Source organism: Eufriesea mexicana, unplaced genomic scaffold (genome assembly GCF_001483705.2).
Source record: "Eufriesea mexicana isolate 0111107269 unplaced genomic scaffold, ASM148370v2 scaffold1145, whole genome shotgun sequence".
Lineage (NCBI taxonomy): Eukaryota > Metazoa > Arthropoda > Insecta > Hymenoptera > Apidae > Eufriesea > Eufriesea mexicana.
The window spans coordinates 14,965-33,534 of NW_016909253.1; the positions used below are offsets into that span (position 1 = coordinate 14,965).

General features: G+C 51.5%; 1 protein-coding gene across 1 annotated transcript in view; it reads right to left on the reverse strand.

The window, feature by feature from the left end:
- Positions 1 to 18,570, reverse strand: part of LOC108547608 (uncharacterized) — a 167,551-nt gene that overhangs the window by 4,535 nt on the left and 144,446 nt on the right. Inside the window, exon 5 of the mRNA XM_017900194.1 lies at positions 4,212 to 4,384. Within this exon, the coding sequence (XP_017755683.1) occupies positions 4,212 to 4,384 (173 nt within the window). The remainder of the gene's footprint in view (positions 1 to 4,211; positions 4,385 to 18,570) is intronic.

The following is an 18,570-nucleotide window of genomic DNA, read 5'->3' on the forward strand; positions in this document are numbered from 1 at the left end:
CCGATCTTCCTTAGTCCGACTTGGACTTCTTACACACACTGACAGACACACTGTCTTTGACTGAAAAACTAACGGACTTTGAACATTCCTCGACTGACTTGGACTGTCTTAGACTGAACCGTTAGACTGACTTGGACTGCTTACGCACACTCTGACTCGCCCGTGCCCTTGCACCCTTATTTAACGCTAGAACTACCGATCTTTAATGGATACCTAACTATAACGTGCACAGATTATGGTAATTTCAGCGATACGATGAATATGGGTGAATATATTCATTCCAGTTCTTTCTTAATACGAGTCGATACCAATTTTATTCTTAAAGCAGGCGTGTGTGTTCGGTGATTGCAAAAAGGAAAATTCTGGGACCAGTCATTTTCACTGGGTTGGCAATTCTAGTGTTTAACCGTTCATTCTGTCCCTTTTTCACACCTAGGTTTTCCTTCCCAATCATGCCTCTTTCCCCGCAATCTCTGTGGACCAGGTACTGCAAACACACACGGCACTCGTAAACTTCCACTCGTCTATCGCACTCGGCTCTGTCATACACATCCATTCGATCCCCTTTGTTCTAAGTTCAAACACTCCCGACACTCCTTCGAGGCCATACACATTCCAATCCTACATATATATTAGAATAAACCATCATCCTTAATTCCTTCTATTTGCCAATCAAAAGTATCCCTACACAGGTACACCGGAAGAGAAGCAGAAGCCGCGATCGATTGAATTTCCCGAGCGTTCAAGAGACAGCCATCGCGAGTCACCCCACTCCGCGGATCCCTATTGCTCGAGAAATTAGTCCAGGCTCTAATTCGTGAAATTTCCCACGAACTCGCGAGTTTCTTCGAACGCGAAGCATAGTGGAGATTGCAATTATCGCGCGTTTCGTGACGAAGGATCGTAGCCTGGCAGCCGATATCCCGTAGCTTCCCGGAGAACGGCAAGGGTGGCTCGTCGAGGGTCGAAAGTGGAAGACACGCAAGAACGATCGAGCCGTGTAACGCGATGGCAATCTCCCTTCGACTATCTGGTCGTTTCTCTGCAAGAACCGATCGTCGTTTCTGGTAATCGCTCTTGTACCCTCGGGTCTGGCGCCCTTCCAAGCGCGCGTCGATCCCAACAGGCATCATAACCTGCGTCTTCGTCGATTTTTCTTCCTTTTTTTATCAGCTCCTGTCCTCCCTCTTCCTCTCTCTCTCTCTCTCTCTCTCTCTCTGTCCCAAACCGAGCACTCGAATCCTCCGTTACACGCGAAATCGGAGACAGAGTGGATCGACCGGTCACCGTTTATTCCCCGTTCGGAATCTAGTTCGAGAGGAGCCTAACGTGCAGGCAGTCGAGCGAGTGATGCCGGATCGGGGTGGAACCAGGGAAGTTTTAAGCGCATTACTCGCATGTCAACCGTAGACGCAGACTTCGATGAGCGAAAATCGCGCAGTATCGGGGATTCGACCAACGACTCGCGATGATACCGGGGACCTCTGGTAATCGCGGAGATCTCTCTTTCTCGTCGTTACGTTTGGAAAGAAAAATGGGTCGCTCGAGTGAATAGTAGCTGTGGGAACATTGCACGAGTATTACTCGATATGGCCTCGTAGTTGGTCAGCGACACGCTTCTTTTTCATCGTCGCGCGACATTGTTCGGCTGGCCGAGGGCTATAGAAACGTTTCTAAAGCTGCCTCTTCAATGAGCCGTTGCACCTGTCGCGAGGACTCCTCTGTGGAGGCTGTCATTAACGTTCCGTTCACGAAGAAACACGTGCAGAGAACTACTCGAGGGTAGTGGCGGGGATGGATCGCGCAGGGCGTGGAAAAATGTCGGTTAGAGATCGGTGATCGTTGGCTCGCAGGGGACGCAGATTGGACAGTGGGGGGCACAGAGAGGGCGGGGGACGCGACTGGTTCGACCAGGTTTTCGCGTTTTCGAGACGTCGGGGACGAAGGCAACGGTGTATGAGCGTCGGAAAATAGAAAAATAAATTCCGCTGCTGGACGGCGTTCCAATTTGGTTAAAAGTTTCGCACCCGGAGCAACGTATTTTACGCTTGTCGCTGGTCGGCCGCGGTGTCGGGCGCAGGTATCACCCTCTTTCCCCGCGTCGAAACAATTCCCCTCAGCACGGGTAAAAAATTTATTCCACCGGTCGATGCGGCCTTTTTCCCCCCGATAACGTTGCTGCCGCGATTCGTTGGTTTATCGAGTCGGCCGGATCTAATTGTCGAATCAAAGGTACCTCCTCTGTTTTCGTTCAAGACCGCGTTGCGAGTATCGGGTATCGAATTTTCCGACCGTTCTCACGGAAGCATCAACCCGACAAACGCGATACTCGTATCTCGAACGGTTCCACTTCGATGCTATTTCGAGGCATCCTCCCCGGGACCAGACCACGTCCCGAAGTCAAATTCCGGCGACTTTAATCGGCCCTTCTGATAATTTCCCAGTTGCACTCGACTCGATTCGATTCGACGGGACCAACAGCGAGCACTCGCCACACGGCGGGTTTGATTCGATAAAAATTGCCGTGGACGCGAAAAAGGACGAGAGAAGCCGACCCGAAAGATCGAGACGGAAGTGGAGACGGAGAAGTGGAAGGAGGGTGGGAAAAGTATAAAGTAAGGGAAAAGTTACGGCGGGCTCGTTCCGTTTTCGAGATGATCGCGTCGACGAACGCATAGGGTGGCCCGGGCCGGCATGGCCGGATATTACAACGATAAGGGCACTCTACTTTGTACGGGCGTATCGCAGAAATTGCCACTGAGAATCGGCGAGTCCGCGAAAAGTAATATCGTTATCGGGCATCAGATGTCGAATGTATACGCCGACCCGGGGGATCGTCGGCAGGAAACGCATTTGATTCGCGGTCGTGTCTTATTGCATTTTCATGGCTTCCGTTTTACGACGGATAAACAATATCCAGAAGAATAATATCCGGCGAGGAGATCGAGGTCCGCGTTCGGTGCTAAACGGATCGCGCGGTAACAGCCGAGACTTATGGTCTACCTGTTACGAAATAGTTTTACAAGCCCTTGGCACCGACTCCGCGAATCTCTACCGGCTTCCAAGCTATTTTTATGTGGCTAGCTCCACGCGTCTGATCTTAAACCGTGCGAAGCTGTAGGAAGAGATTGTCATTCGTCGTAAATGAAAGACAGTATCACGTTTTAAATTCGAGTAATACCTATAACACTCGAATGGAATCGTACCGTGGGGTAGCACGAAGAACACGACGCGCGAAAGGGTAGTCGACGAGTGGATCGCGTCGCACGCGCAATTACTCCAATTCGGGAAGCGCTTAGAGAAAAATACCTGGCGAGATTTCTCGGGCTGGAAAGAGCCGGGGTGGAAAAATTTGGCCAACTTTGATGGAAGTTTTCGAATGCCTCCGGTACGTGGCAGAGTAGAGGGAAATAACGATTCTGCGTGCATTTCTCGTTGCACAAAGCCGGCTCGACAGCGGGGCGCGGCAGGGGGTTGAAAAAGATGAACTCCCTCTATGAAACCGGATCGTAAAAGTTAAAGAGGGAAATAGAGCGAGAAAGGAAGGCAGCGGGGCGAGGGTAGGGTTTCGTAATGATACGAACAGGTCTGCTCGGTGGAGGAGGAGAGGAGTTGCGAAAGGCAGGGAAACGTAAGATAGATCCTCGACCGTCTCCCTATGAAGGACCCTGGAAAAGCCAAGGAGGAAGCATCTCTCTAGCATGTGCTCTCTCGATGATGCTCTATTTCCAGGCTCCTTTTCACCGCGCCTCTGGACATTGTCGCGCGGTTTTCAGACGGCCAGACCTGGCAGTCCTTTATGCGCAAGTGTCCATTCAACGAGTCTTCCTGCTTCCGAGCTTCTGTTATGCGAGCGTCCCTTTGCTCGCGACCTACATATTTCTTAAACTTCATTGCCGCCATTGTCGCGAGAGGAATCGAATTGGTTAGCGGGGAGGTCCGGGTCTTTCCGATACAGGGATCGGATTCTCTTTATCCGGACGCTTTGGTATCGTTATCCGAGATGGCTGCCGATACCATTTTCGCGAATCGACGGATCGACGTTATCGTTAGCAGCACGGCGGAGGAATTCGTGCGAATGTCGCGAACGGTAATTCGGAATTTTTCAAATTGTCCCTCGCGCGTTCCCAGTCTTCCTGGTTCCTTTCCGTTCGCGTTGACGACTCGAGAAGAATTCGATAAAAATGAACGATCGTACTCTAGCAACGTACCTGTATCTCTGAGTGTCCATTTCCTTCCGTTCCTCCGCGATGGCCTCGTTCAGGTCCCTGTTCGGGTCGATCCCCCTAGGGGTCGGGCTGTTCGCTAGTAGATTGTCGTTGCTGACGAACTCCATCTCGACGTCGTCCTCGTGATACGTTTCGGTTAACGTGTACTCCCGTAGCTGCAACACACCGGGAACATGGTCAGTGCGAGGAACGTCTTTCGCGGAACGTGACCGACACCGCTTCTACACATCCCGGAATACCTTATTTACAGGGTGTTAGGTAATTTCTCACAGGCCACACACCACGACACGAGCCTTGCTCCCGGCTTCTTTCCAACTTTCTAACGAATTTACAACGCGGCAGGATGCACGGTTGGCCGCCGGTGGCTGAAGCTCGGTGCTTCGGAACTGGCGGAACTTTGGCGCGATGTTGCTTCATCATCGCTTTCGAAATTCGTATCGATGGAACCGGGTCCGATAGCCCGATTCCGGGCGTGCTCAGCGAGCAACTTTGCCCATTCTCGCGCAACAAGCCTCGATCGAATTAACCGATAGTATCCCGAGGATAATAATCGAGCGGAACAAGCGGGCACGGACTAATCCGCGGGTACCGCGAAAAATATTCCAGACACCTACGCCGGGGTTCCGGGTTGGAAGAAAAATTGGGAAACCGGATAACGTCGACGGGATATTTCCGAATTGAATATGTTCGATACGATTAATACGCGTGGCCGGTATCGCGCGAGAATGGCAGATTTTTACGAACGTTACACGATTTCCGATACGAAACGACGCTCCGGCGTCGAATTGATTCAGATTCACGAGTACGTATGAAACTCAATTTCGTGCGCCCGGCGCGGAAATGCTTGGCCAACGTTGTCGAATGAAATTTTCAAAAGCGACAATCCAACCGAGCCAGCAGTCACGAACTGCGCCGAGTTTCCACTCCGTGATTAGTTCTCTGCCGCTGAGGATATCCCGGGGGACATACATCGACGAAGTATCGGTCCACAGTCGCGATTGATCAGGTCGATCGGTTCAACCGGATTAAAGGGAACGAGACTTTATGGCGGTTCCCTGCGCCCTCGCGCCATTCTGCTTCCCGGTTCCTCTCCCTGCCCCGGCTTCCTTTTTCGTTCAGCGAGAAAGCCGGGTGGCCGAATGACAGGGGCTGCTCTCGTCGGATGTGTACCGGAAGCCGGCCAAAAGGCGAAGGAAAGTTCGCCATGGTTATCGAGGCGAACATTTGGCCCGTTAACGGGATAAAAGGCCACAGGGTTCCTGGCCCAGCGATAGCTTTGAATATTTCTCTTTATCTTATCGAAGGGTCCCCGACATCCTGCTAGGGCCGATAAACGTTGGGGCGTATCGCTTATGGCGAAGCACGCGAGCCAATGAATATCCCGCCTTTTCAGGTATTCGCGAAGAAATGAACGAGCGCGAGGATCTCGGCGATGTAATAAAATCCGAGTTAAAATATGGAGAAACGGTGGAGGCAATTCGTACGGGGTCTTACGTTGCTCGATAAGGTACGTTTTTAAAATGAACCCGGCTAAATTCCTAGTTCTTCAACGGCGGGAGGAGCTGCCTAAGTATGCTGAAAGAGAATTCCATCAGAGGAGAGGAGCGCGCGGGACAGCGGGAAAAGAATCCCAGGGAGCAGCGAGAATTTGCCAGGATTATAAAAGGCAAGAAATTCCAATGAAGAAGCTGCGCAAGGTCACCGGGGAAGGAATCTCGGCGATTAAAAACTCAATCGAAAAGCGACATCGTAAACAGGAAGGACGGAAGATTGGAAGAATTTCGAGGCACCGGATTCCAGCAGCGATCGCTTCGCTGTGAAGCGAAGATCGAACGTCGGGGTTAAAAATGCAACGCGATATACGCTAATTGTATACGAAGTTGGACGAGTTAACTCGCTGGAAAAGGTAGAATTAGCCGTGTCGTATTCTACAGCGAGCAAGATAATTACACAGCGATAAGGTCTCGTCAGCGACCGACGGAAAAGGATTAAATAGAATAGGGACGAAACCTGTTCTTTTATCTCTTCCACGAGTTTTCGAGGGTAATACGATGACGAAGTTCCCAGCTTCCTCTGGAACCCACCCACCACTGGCGGGGCTTTGAAACTGGGCCGAGCGCTAATTAAGGTCTAATTAATTGTTTCACGTACGGTGGCAGCTTCCAATTATGGTTTCCAATCGATTATCAGCGTCTGCGGCAGAAGTACGGGTTCCTATTGAACGAAACGCGAACATCTGCAGAGGCAGAGAGACGAGGAGACGAGAAGAAGGAGCAAGAGGGGAAAAAGAGCTTGACGAGGAAAAGGCAAATGTACTCGAACAGAGGCTGGGCTGAAACGGGAACGGGACCAGTCTGTTTTCCTTCCTTTAATATGCTTTTCAAGCCGCTCGCCGTCCACCGGGGACGCTCGATTAGTAATAATCTGTAATTAACATCGTTGCTAGGAAGACGGTCGTTCGATTAATCGAGGCTGAAGTAGGTCGTCGGACAGCTTCGCAGCAGGAGCGCCAACTTCCTCGAAAGAATCGGGCAAAGTCGCGTCGCGACTTACCTCAGACGTAACTGCAGAGCGCTCCCTTTGCCGAAGGGAACTTCCCAGAACGTCGCATTCTATTTTCCCCGGAAATATGTACGCGGTATGCGGATGCAGCTCGGATCACCGACGAAAATTTCCAATTCTAGAGGATAACTCTCCCACGCAGATAATAGCCGGGATCCCCTTGATTCCATAGCTATCCACTGTTCCATAATAGTTGGCCGAGCCTTTCGAAATCCGGATACGCACGAGCGGGTCGTCTCGAGTCGTTTCGAGCGTTCCAGTGGATAAGGGTGGAACGGAGAACTTAACCCGACTCCGTTTCAGGAGCAGGAAACTAGGAGTAACGCGACGAAGAGACACGTCTGCTGAGCGATTCACGCGAATTCGATAGACAGAAGCAAGTTCGATAGACGAGTCCGAGTCTCTTCGCTCCTGATACTTCTCTTTTCCCCCTCGCGGCCAGAAGTCAACGAGGTTCGACGAACAAAGAGGCCTAGCTTAGGGGTGGCTGGCCAGGGAGAAAAGGGGCTGGTGAATAGAGGTTGCGGCTGGTGGCACAGCCTCGCACCCGGCCAAAACATACTCACCTACGTGACTGAGAAAATTACCCCGGATATACGTTGCACGGCACACGGTAATATCGGAGAGGAGCGTGTTCGCTCTCGCGCCTTTTCACGCGTATCGTTTACTTTCTTCGTCTTTCCACCGCTCCGCGATCCTTCCTGCCCCCTCGAGGAACGAGCGCGCGGAAAATCACAATAGTTGCCCCGGATTCATTCAACCGGGGCTGTCTGCTTAGTCGTGAAAGCCAATTTCCAATGAATTTTTGTCACGAGCCTCCGCGTCGCGTCTCGATCGCGTTTCCGCGTAGGGGAACAAATCTGGGGATGAACGAAAGAGGGGTTGTCGAGTGGAGATCTCGAACCTGTGGCGTCGAAGCCACGGAACGCTAAATCTGAATATGCATAAACGCGGGATGGCTGTCATATTCAGTGTCTTTCGGGAGAACGCTCGATCCCGGGGATAGAGAGACAGGGAGAGAAAATGCGAAGGGGGAGAGAAAGAGAAAGAAGGGGTGAAAGAATGAAAAGGGAGAAGGCACAAGGAGTATAAATCTCTGGCGAATTTACGAGTGGTATATTTACCCGTTCATTTGCTCCGGGCAGCGAGTTCCAGTCGGCTAGGGTGAGGAAGCGTGGTGTGGCGCTCAGAGAGCAAGGGGTTGGTTAGCTTCGGGGCGTAAACGCAAATTTGAAAATTTTCTCCCCTCCTGGTTACCGTGCAAGCGACACTTCCTCGTTCATTAACGCTCCGTGTCGCGGGAAACCTAATCTGCGCGAATATACACCGGCTACGCAAAAACGGTCGCGCAAAACCGATGGATCGTGCAGGTGGCCGCGGCCCACTCGTGGTGTAGCAAACGGCGAGGAACGGGGTGGGCGCGGCCGGGAACGTGTATGGTATTTACCCCTGGGCAACTCGAACAAGTCGCATAAATTTCGACGATCAGTTTTTGAGTCGGCACACGGCCAGCGAATTGACCCCAGCACGCGCTACTTTCTCGGCAAACCTCCTTCTCGCTGCTTTTTCACCCACTTTCCAACGCACACCGTTCGCTGTGAGAGATTGGTCTGTAAATTACCTCGTGTCCCGGTCCCTCTTGCGAGGATTTCGGGTTGTTTCGTTCGTCCAGATTCCTCCGTTCTACCCCCTCCAATTTCTCCTTTCGATCGCAGACGATCTCGCGATTCGCGCGAAATTTTCTCCGATCGTTGCCCGGTATCTCCTCTAGATCCTGTCGTTCGACGCAGAAAGGGTTCCGATATTTCGCGGTATTCTTTAAGCTTTTAACGCTAGAATGCACTCGCAAAGTTGCACGATCTCTCTTTCGGATCAGACGAAGCTGGACTTTTCGGTAGACGGATTCGCACCCTCTTCCGACGCGGGCTCGTTGAACGGACACTGAAAACTCCGTACTAACGTCGATGCAGACACGGGACTCGGTGTGCACGTGCCTGATCCAGCTTTCTCAGGATAATTCCCGCTGCTGCTACTCGGTTTTGCATTCCGATTTCGCGGCCGGCGGCGCGTCGTTTGTTTTAACACGGTGTCCCGGAAATTTCTAATAAACGCGCAACACGTGATACAGCCCAGTTCGCCCGATGCATTTCCAATGCACATTGAATCTGTAGTGCGCGGGATTTATGTAATAATACCATTAGTAGCGTTTGTTCGGCCCGTATGAATTGTTTAAATAGAGGCAAATTCTGTAATGTTATAAATTATGCCGTTTACGTGCACTATTGTCCCGCCTATTAAAACGAATTAATAATTTATTCGCGGGAAAAAGGACGAACCGCTTGGTCGAGCGAAACTAGAGCGATCCCGTTATAGTTAATTTGCCCATGGCCGACCGGTTCTGTTTATCGCGTTATCACGCGTCCGCGCCATAAATCCATTATAAACTACCCCTACAAGGCGTAATTCGCGCCCGTCTATTAACCAAATACCAACGAGGGCGCTATTTTCTTTATCCACAAACCGCCGGTCTCTTAAGCGCGAACGAATACACCCGAACGTGTTCGTTCTTCCCCTGTTCGCAAACAACCCTTTTCTGCTTGTCCGCCCGCGGATTTCCATCTGCCCGGAACACTCGCGCGTTTCAGAAGCCGGGTACGAGAGGGTTGCTTGAGCGTGCGTGAATCAAGCCCACGGTTCGCGGCAACACGAGTTTCGGGAGTGTTATTACTTCCGGAACAGGGCCGTAACGTTGCGGCCGGGCCGCGTTTCTCCAAGGTGGCCCCCGTTCCCCAGCCAAGGTGTACGTTCCCGGATCACGTTATCCCCTCTACGTCTGGGGAATTCGAAATTAGACGATGACGCACAGGTGTAAGCGTCTCCACCTGCCTTTCCTCGCCAACTTTCCGTCACGAGATCAACTACCAACGGGTCCCTCACGGGTTCATCCGTCTCCACTATTTGGTCCCTCCGAGCCAACTTCTGACAGAGCTTACGCAGACATCCGTCGCGAACTTCCACGCCATTTATTTGCCCCGAGATTATCGATATCTCGATAGGCTGCTCTTTACGGACACGGTAACAGTGTAACGCATATACGCGGGATTGGAATAAGTACGGCCCTGAAAGAATGTCAAGTGCGTTTGGGCTTAGAATGAAAGTGACCGTGTGCAAGAGGATCGACTGCAAAGAATGTTGATGGTAGAGTCGGGTGAAAGTTTAGGGATGCGTCCAGAGTGGTTGAAGTACCTGGCCCACCGAGGTTGCGTGGGAAAGGGGCATGATTGCAAAGGAAAGCCTGGGTATGGAAAAGGACAAGGGCGCGGGCAGCTCCAGTCTCCACAGTCTCGAGAACAGTCTCCACAGTCTACGGTGTCCAGTCTTTAACGGTCTCCAAGAGTTCTTAAGCTAGTGTCTAAGAGTATGTCGGTAAGAAGTCAAAGTCGAACGCGCCCATATAGCGAATCCCTTTTGTTTCATAGCCGTCAATCTACGTATAAGCTTATTGCATTTTATTAAGAAGTAAAACAGCGCTATTTTAGCCAATCCGCCCAAACCGATTCCTACATATATATAAAATTGTTTCGTCGACTCGAATTCGATGCAGATCGGTTGAACCTTACTGACACGCTCCTGGACGCGATTTCCGCGAGGGCCATCTGGAACGGGACCGGTTAGGATCCCTGGGTTCGAGCTCTCGGGACGATTTCAGCCAAACGAATAGTTGCTTGATTGACTTGCAAAGTTGGAACGTTTTCGATCACGGTAATCGTGTTATCCGTGGAACGGGAGTTATTTCCCATATTCGCGAGCCGATACACGAGCGTACCGATGCTCCGACCGTAGTCGAGACACAATACGACCATATACGCGAGTTTCCGGGTTTAATGGTCGAACGTTCAAGTTATCGAGAGTGTCTCGGTTGCCGAGGAATTAGACGCGGAACGCGGAGAATTCGCATTTTAATTATCCACGCTCTTTCGACCCGACGCTTTCAAAGGGGGACGCGGCCCGTCTACTCCCCGGGGCGAATAATTGTTGCATACGGTGTCGAATTTTACCCAATTTCGCGCGAAATGACTCGTAAACTGATATGCCAGCGACGCATATTCTATGATAGCTGTTGCTGTAAAATTAGCCTTGCATGTATATTAATTTTCGCGCAATCGCGCATTAACGCGCTCCACTGCCGCTGCGTGCAACGCCTCCGTCGCGCAACGGTAATGGCCGGCGTCATTATCGATAAATATTCGAACGTTTTTACTAACAATTATCACGACCAAGTATATGTCGCTCGGAGATCGAGTCCGTCGATCCTCGATGGAATCGAAATAACGCGAAATTTTGCATCCGCCATTTCGCTCTGATCCGCTCGATTGGGATCGACAGGCAGGGCCCCGTCGATCGCAGATCCCACGGTGAAATTTCGTCTTAAAAATTTTCCTACGTTCCTCCAGCGGTGTAAGAAGGCGAGGGTAAGAGCGAGTTTTCACGAGAACGCGGGAATAAAAAGTGACTGCCGTAAGCCGGAAGCGCAAATCCATTCGGGAAACCGGGTATGGCGAAAAAATTTTTATACCACCTCGCCGATCTTCGCCAATCCGGTCCGCTTCATTTGGAAAACGTTGCATTAGCGCAATCAACCTCGCTGTCCTTCGTTTGCATAATTCCCTTCCGCTTTTCACCATGGATCTCCACTTCGAAAATGAATTTCTCCACGTTGGACATGACTTTCGAAGAAATTCGTCCGGCGAGCAAACTTCTGCGCGCATGCGCGGAACAAAGTGACATTTTTCGCCCCTCGCCAGCCCTCTCGTTAACGTATCGCGAAATCGGTAAGTTTTATCATCGAATTCGCAACTTTCGTTCTTCCCACCGAGTCCATTGCGTGTTTCGACAGGGTCGGTGGTTCGAGACTAGGCAATCTACTTGTTCGACTCGTTCGACTCGTTCGACTTGTTCGACTAGCCTTGTCCGTGCAATCGAACTCGGCCGATCGAGTAATTCGCCACAGAGGAGGAGCGATCGGATCCGATCCAGGGGTCTATCGGGACGGGTTAATCGGTCGCGACAAGCCGCGTGGTGAACACGATTATTCGAGAAATATTTTGTCCACCCCCTCCCCTTCTCGGAGGTTTTCACCGAAGGAAAAAAAGCTCGGTGATTTGGTTACAGCGGCCACCACTGTGATCGGAAAGTTCGATCACGAACGTGTTGCGCGGGACAGGGGATGGAACAGCTGGTGGAAAATTTAGTTTCGGAGTAACTCGAATAACTCGCATAAATTTTCCCTCACCCGTTCGGTTTTTGGACACGCTCGTCGGTCATCCGACATTAACAATTTCTATCCCGAACTTGCACCCGTCGCAGGCGTCGCTTTCCCAACTGGAAAATGTGATATGCAGTCGAAATGAGACGAACGACTCGTCGAATGTGCCTCTATGGAGTCGATGCACGTGCGATCGAGCCACGGGTAACTAGTTCCAACGAAACTTTCGCCTAGTTAGGCCGGCTAATTCGGATTTTAAGCTTCCCGATTCGCAAGTTGCTCGAGAGTTAATAAACTCTCCGGCGAGGGTTGGAGAAATTAAAATGCCTCGCGAAATTTTCAGCTTCTTCGAATATCCTAGCATAACCCGTTATCGCGATAGCTCACGGTCCTTCAAAAAGTCTACCTCTGCGCTCCATCTACGCTTTGATCCCCGAGATTGTCGTAAAATCGGTCTTTCCCGTGCTCGCAAGCAAATAAGCCTGTTATCGCGGAACCGTTTCCTATCGATAATGCCAAGCTTCTTTCTCGTTTTAGGCAGCACTGCAGACGATCATTCTCGCGCTACTGACACTCTGTCCGCTTTGAAGCGTCGCAACTGGAATGTACAAACACGAGTGGCGCGCCTTTCGCTGCTGCTGCTTTTTAAACGCGACCAGTTCGTGGCTAGAACGCGATAACTTTTCCCTTTTAATTCCGGCCGCGAATTAAATCATTCTCCTCTCTTTGTTCCCTTCGGCCTGCCGGAACGGTTAATGCGGCTTGAGCGCGGACGAGGAAGGAAGAGGAAAGAGGAGGAAAGAGGAGAAAAGAGGAGAAAAGAGGGGAAAAAGAGAAGCCGTCTCCTTTACGATGCAAATCCGCGTCGGCTCTCCCGAATGCGAATGTTTGGCCACGACGTAGCCGATGATTAAACGAAAATTGCCACCGGTGTATCCTTGCCGATAAAGCTGCTGAAATTATCCGGATCATCTCCGAGCTTTTAATCTCGGGACCGGTTACGCCGCGAAAAACCGCCCTGGCCCATCAAAAACTGCCGGTTTACGACTGTATCCTTCGATAAAGCGTTGCCAGGCACCGCGTATAGCTCCATCCTCCGACACTGGCCACTCGGTGACCGCAGACGGACGTTATTTTCGAATCAATTATCCGCGAAAGTAATTAAACCGGCGGACCACTCAGACACGCTATTTTCCGCCTGCAACGCCGCAAAACATTCGAAATTCTCGTCCTAACGGCGCACCCGGGCCCTCATAAATCTGTGGTCAGCCAGGTCCACCGAGTGTCCTGCGACCGCCATTCCTCTTCGCACGGGATCCCCTACGGCACTGCAGTCTGTCTGCGGACCCCTCTATGCACTTCCTTGGAAAACCTACACCGGCCACGCGACGCTCTGCCCTCTGTGCACGTGTTACACGTTTCCGGGACCGAACTTGCCTGCCCGATATACTTCCGCCTGATGCTTCCACTAATCGCCCGAGCAGCTGCTGGTCCTGCCAGATTCTGTCCGACGCGTGAACGCCCGTTCCACCCGATCCACTCTCCCGGCTAGCTTTTCGAGTCCTTTCTTTCCCTTCTCGGGTCTCGCCCATTTTCTTTTCTCCCCTCCGTCAGCTTCGAGAGTTTCTCTCGCATCGATTCTCCGAGGAGATTTTCCAGATTATCATTCCTCGAAATACGACGACTCGAGATTGTACAGGTCACTGAGGGTCTGTCAGAGAAATCGCGTCACGAGCAGGGTGGTTATCATCTTCCCTCTTTCGTTCACTTTGTCTTGTAAATTAACCACGGTCATGCAACGATGGTGACAGACCCGTTACAGGTTGTAGCCCAATACCCAGCTTAGGACTTCAAGGACCTTCGATACCACGCAGACATCAAGGACTCGGTTTTGAGGTTTAAAGGCGCCTGCTGTCTCTTGCAGGAGTCAGTCTCTAATCCGGAATAGCATAGAATGGTTTTAAAGTATCGTGACTGTTAAGAATCAGGATTTATGGCAACGTCGCCATCCGTGTCTATTTGGTACAACAGGAATGACTATGGTGGGGCAAGCGGGAGACGTTGTGCTTTTGTTTCTCGACGATCGACGTCCCCAGTCTGTAAGAGTGCATGGTCAAGAATACATCTGTCATACACTATCTTACTACCGAATTATTCATTTTATTACCACATTCAACTTTCCACTATAATATCCAACAGTGACCCATAGGGGCTTGTTTAAAGCTCTGTCTTTACATTCGCACAAGTGTATACATTTCACCTACATTAAACTTTATACATCTATTACTGTACATCTGAACACGGTTACTTCCCTGCACGCTAAACTCTGATTTTCTCCTCGAAATTCCAACACTTCGTTTCTTGATTCAATCGATGACGATCTCGTCGTCTTCTTTTCTCGAAAACCGTTATTTTTCCCGCGTTACTGACCCCCTTTCCTTCTTCACTAGCTCTAGACGTTCCCCGAGGAGATTTCGTCCCGTCAGATTTTTCCTCTCGCATGCAGAAATAACGCAGCACGAGATGGATTGGATCGGAAAGTTGGCACGGTGGGTTTATTTTTTCCCGATTATTTTCGGCCACGTACTCGGTTAGCCTCGGCTCGGGCTGGGTTTCTCTAATTTTTGCCACACTCGCGTGTCAAACAGCAATTCCACGTGCAACTGTTCGTTTCATCTGCCGCGATAAAGGCTTCGTCGAATTTTTTTGCCACCGGCGAGTCGATTTCGCGAAACGCAGGTCGGTTCGGTGGAACGAGCGGGAACAACGCGATCGGGCAGCGTAATAACGAAAACAGGCAGGCGGCGGCAGGGAACACGATCGAGGCCGGTCGTGTAATTACATCGATGCCGGAGGAATAATTGAACGGCCGGATCGATTAGAATGACAACGTGGAATTAGCGACGCGACAACGGAACGCGTATCGGGGCCCTATCCGCGCGTTTATTACTATTATTAATGCACGCGAACCCGGCATCCGCGAGCTTTTTGCCCGGCCGACGAGCGAGTTTAATGCCTTAGACAGTGTGCGGACCGGATGGTCGATTTCGTCCATCGGCGAGTCGCGGTTTCCGTGCACGGGGATCCAACTGCTCCACTTTTTATCGTCCCGATCGTTTATCGGTCATCGTTACGGTTTTTGCGTCGACGAAACGTATCCTGTATCGACCAGCCGAAAAACGCCACCGCGTGTATCTGCTATTTAACACTGAACCAATCACGGCCGCTCGAATGACCGGTAGTATAAAAAAGGTGGCAGAAAAAATTCGAAAACGGACGGGACAAGAGGAAATATTGGAAAATTTATTGCACGTATATTAGGGAAAAAAGGAAAAATCGTGGAATACGGAATTGCACGTCAAATATTTAAAAATTGTCGTTTAAATCGTGGCAGATTCGTGGTCGAAGCCGATGATTTGCGAACGGGGAGTGCTTTTACGCGTAAAAACACGTTGAAGAGAAAGAATAGAATTTTCCGATTCGAGGCATGGTTTTTGAGAAAATCGAAATGGAAAATTCACAGAGTGCGCGTTCGTTTTCTGGAAAGTTTCCAGTATTTTTAAACTTACGGGCGGATCGAATGGCGGGAACGAGTTTCGAAAAATGTTTAGAAGGAAAGATCGCGTTCGGACGGCGGCGAAATTGGCAGCGTTAAAATTCGATTAAACGTTACGCGTAGCCGGCGAATTTCGAAACTAGATTATCTCGAAAACGGAGCACGGGAGGGAAAAAATTGTACTGCTCCTTTTCGATTCATTTTTCGACGCAGAGTCATCCGCTCGTTCGCTCGTGCCGTCAGCCCCAGGACACCCTGACTATTTCCAGGGTAAACTGCGCAATGAAATAATTGGCAGGGATTAAAACGCGATTCCTCTGTTTGCTGTATCCAGCAGCCAGCTTCTGCGCGAGCGAGTCGCAAAAGGGTGAAAGAAAAACAGAGGCAGCGGAGGGAAAATCGTCTGGCAATTTGCTCGCCGCGAGGGAGCAAAGAAGAGGATCGAGTATCGTTATGTCAATCGCGCTCGCCTATTGTATTTGTCCAAAACCAATAACTCGCTGCGAGGCTCTTTTCGAGTGCATCCACGTGCAGCTGCGCCGCGAACGTGTCCCGAGCTGACTCGCTGAGGGAAACGTGACGCTGCAAAGCTAGCCTGGCCACTGTGGTTTTCGTCCCGACCGAATCCGCAGCTCGTTCTGCACGATTTGCCCCGATGATTTCGCCATCTTTCATCGTAACCGAACTGCCGACGAGTCGCGAATTCCCCGACATCCACGGAATCCGACCGCGTCCCACCGCCGCGGCTGGACCCCTGTTCAGGCAAGCACTTTTCGCCGGCTCTTTGTCAGACGAGTCACAACGGCGTATGAAAATCTTGCCCGAAACGCTTTTAGTTATAACCTTCGACTCCCATTGCACTCCACGCTATCCCGCGTTTCCGATTTTCTTTCCGCGTTTAGTCAGAAATTCTAGGGGTACGTTCGAAACCGATTGTCTCTTGGCCAAAGTTAGAGGGTCTCGAGATGGCTCGGGTTCATAGCGGCCATTTAACTGTCGGAACTTTGCCAAGTTTCGGATGCGTGTCACAGTCTACGAGAGGGTCGGAGTGTCATCGTCAGCCTAGACGTGTATACCTTCGATAACCGACAGACAGGAAGTTGAGAGGCCTGGACGAATAGGTTCACGACGGACTGGGAGCTGACTAGCGAAGAAGACGAATAGCGTACCGTGAGCAGGAGTATTCCGAGACTTTAAGCATTCGAGATTAGGGAGCGAGAGACACACGAGCACCGACTGCACCGGGCTGATTACGCAAGCGAAACACGAAGAACATCTCGAGCCACTCGTTATCAACCGAGTTCATTAGCATGAGAGAATTCTTACGACGGGAACGTTCCTGCAAGGCAGAAGCGAGATCGGAATTTCTCCTTACGAGAAACCGTGCTCCTCGTAACCCGACATCATCCCGAGAACCGGCTTCGACACACCGACCGACACCAACTGACCAACCTTGAACGCGGTGCCGCGAGCTGTCCAGCGGCTAGGTAGCTCTTTGGTCGTTCGATTATCAGCCATAAACGAGTCCATTCGAGCGAAGCCGCATCATGGCAATAGGCCGGCGTTCGGCTGCAATTTGCGGGTGTCGAAAAACGGGGTGCATGGGAATTCCTCACATTCGACCGCGCGGAACGGCTTTGTGCGGCGTCGCGTTTCGTTAACGGCCAGCCCAGCGGGTTAGCGCAATTAATTCTCGAGAGTTTATTAAAAATAATTGCAAAAGTAATTGCTTGCCGCCGCGGGGAGAGCAACCCCCTTTTCTCCTCTGCTTTCCCATTTTTTTCCCCCAGTTTCTCACCCCCGTTCCGTCGCCGCGAGTTCCGGCCTGCCTGCTGATGAACTTTCGGATTAACCGTTTCGATTATACGCGGTCCGCGCTGGTTCGCGCGATCAGGCAGCAAGACGCGATGTACACGAGCGCGAGGGGGCACCGCATCCAGTGGATCCGTATTAATCCCGGGTTCCGATAGCGGCGCAACGCGACTGCACGCTCGAAACTGCCGCGCGACCAGCTCCGAGTAATTAACGCGTTCCGATTAATCGCGCGCGTCCTCGGTGGCAGGTGAAAACGTAGACGAAGGAGGGCACGGGCGAGTCAGGGGGCACGACGCGATCAGCCGAGTGGTTATTCGCCGACTTGTTAAATCGCAATGAATCGGATACGCGCACACTAATTGGCATACATCGTAACGTTATCGAAGAGCGATCGCGTTTCCGAAAATTCTGCAACCAGGGGCTAATCGCGGAGCGCGCACAGCCGCGTAATTAGCCGCGGTCCATAATGCCACGCGATACGCGCGAAGCGCACAAAAGCTAGCTCCCGATGCGAAATCGGAGGATCCCCTTTCCGGTGATACACGGGGCTACTTGGCGCTTTCGCGAGCCACCCGTTGCACTCGATGATCGCTAATCGCTCGATCAAGCTTGCACCCGCGCAACCGTGCGTCACCCGAGCTGGCGAATCCGTCGGATGCGAGCGGAACGGGAACGGGTTCGGGTTCGGGGCCCGGTGCGATACCGTTCTTCACGCCGTTAATAAAGAACGTCGGGACGTTTCTCGAGCGGACGCGAGCCGGAATTACGGTGCAGTCGCGAGCACACGCGTGACGCCCCCCATCGGAGGGAGGAAAAAAAAAAAAAAAAAGAGTATCCTTCGTTTTTGCCGCGCGTAACGAGCCTGGCCGATCGATATGACGGTTTTTTTGCGGAGGGCGAGGAGAGAGAGAGAGCGAGAGAGGACAGGACGGCAAGCCGCGAGCGTACACGCGCCGGGCGGACATTAAACGGATTTATCCGGCGTAAAATCTATAATCCCGGTAGCGGCGATAATTACCGCGGCAGTCGTCGCTGTAATTTAATAATTCCCGGTAATTTCGCGTCGTTTACTTCCGCGCTAGAAATTCTGGCCGGGGATGTCCTCGTGGCGGTCGCCGCCTCTGGCTAATACGATCGACGAC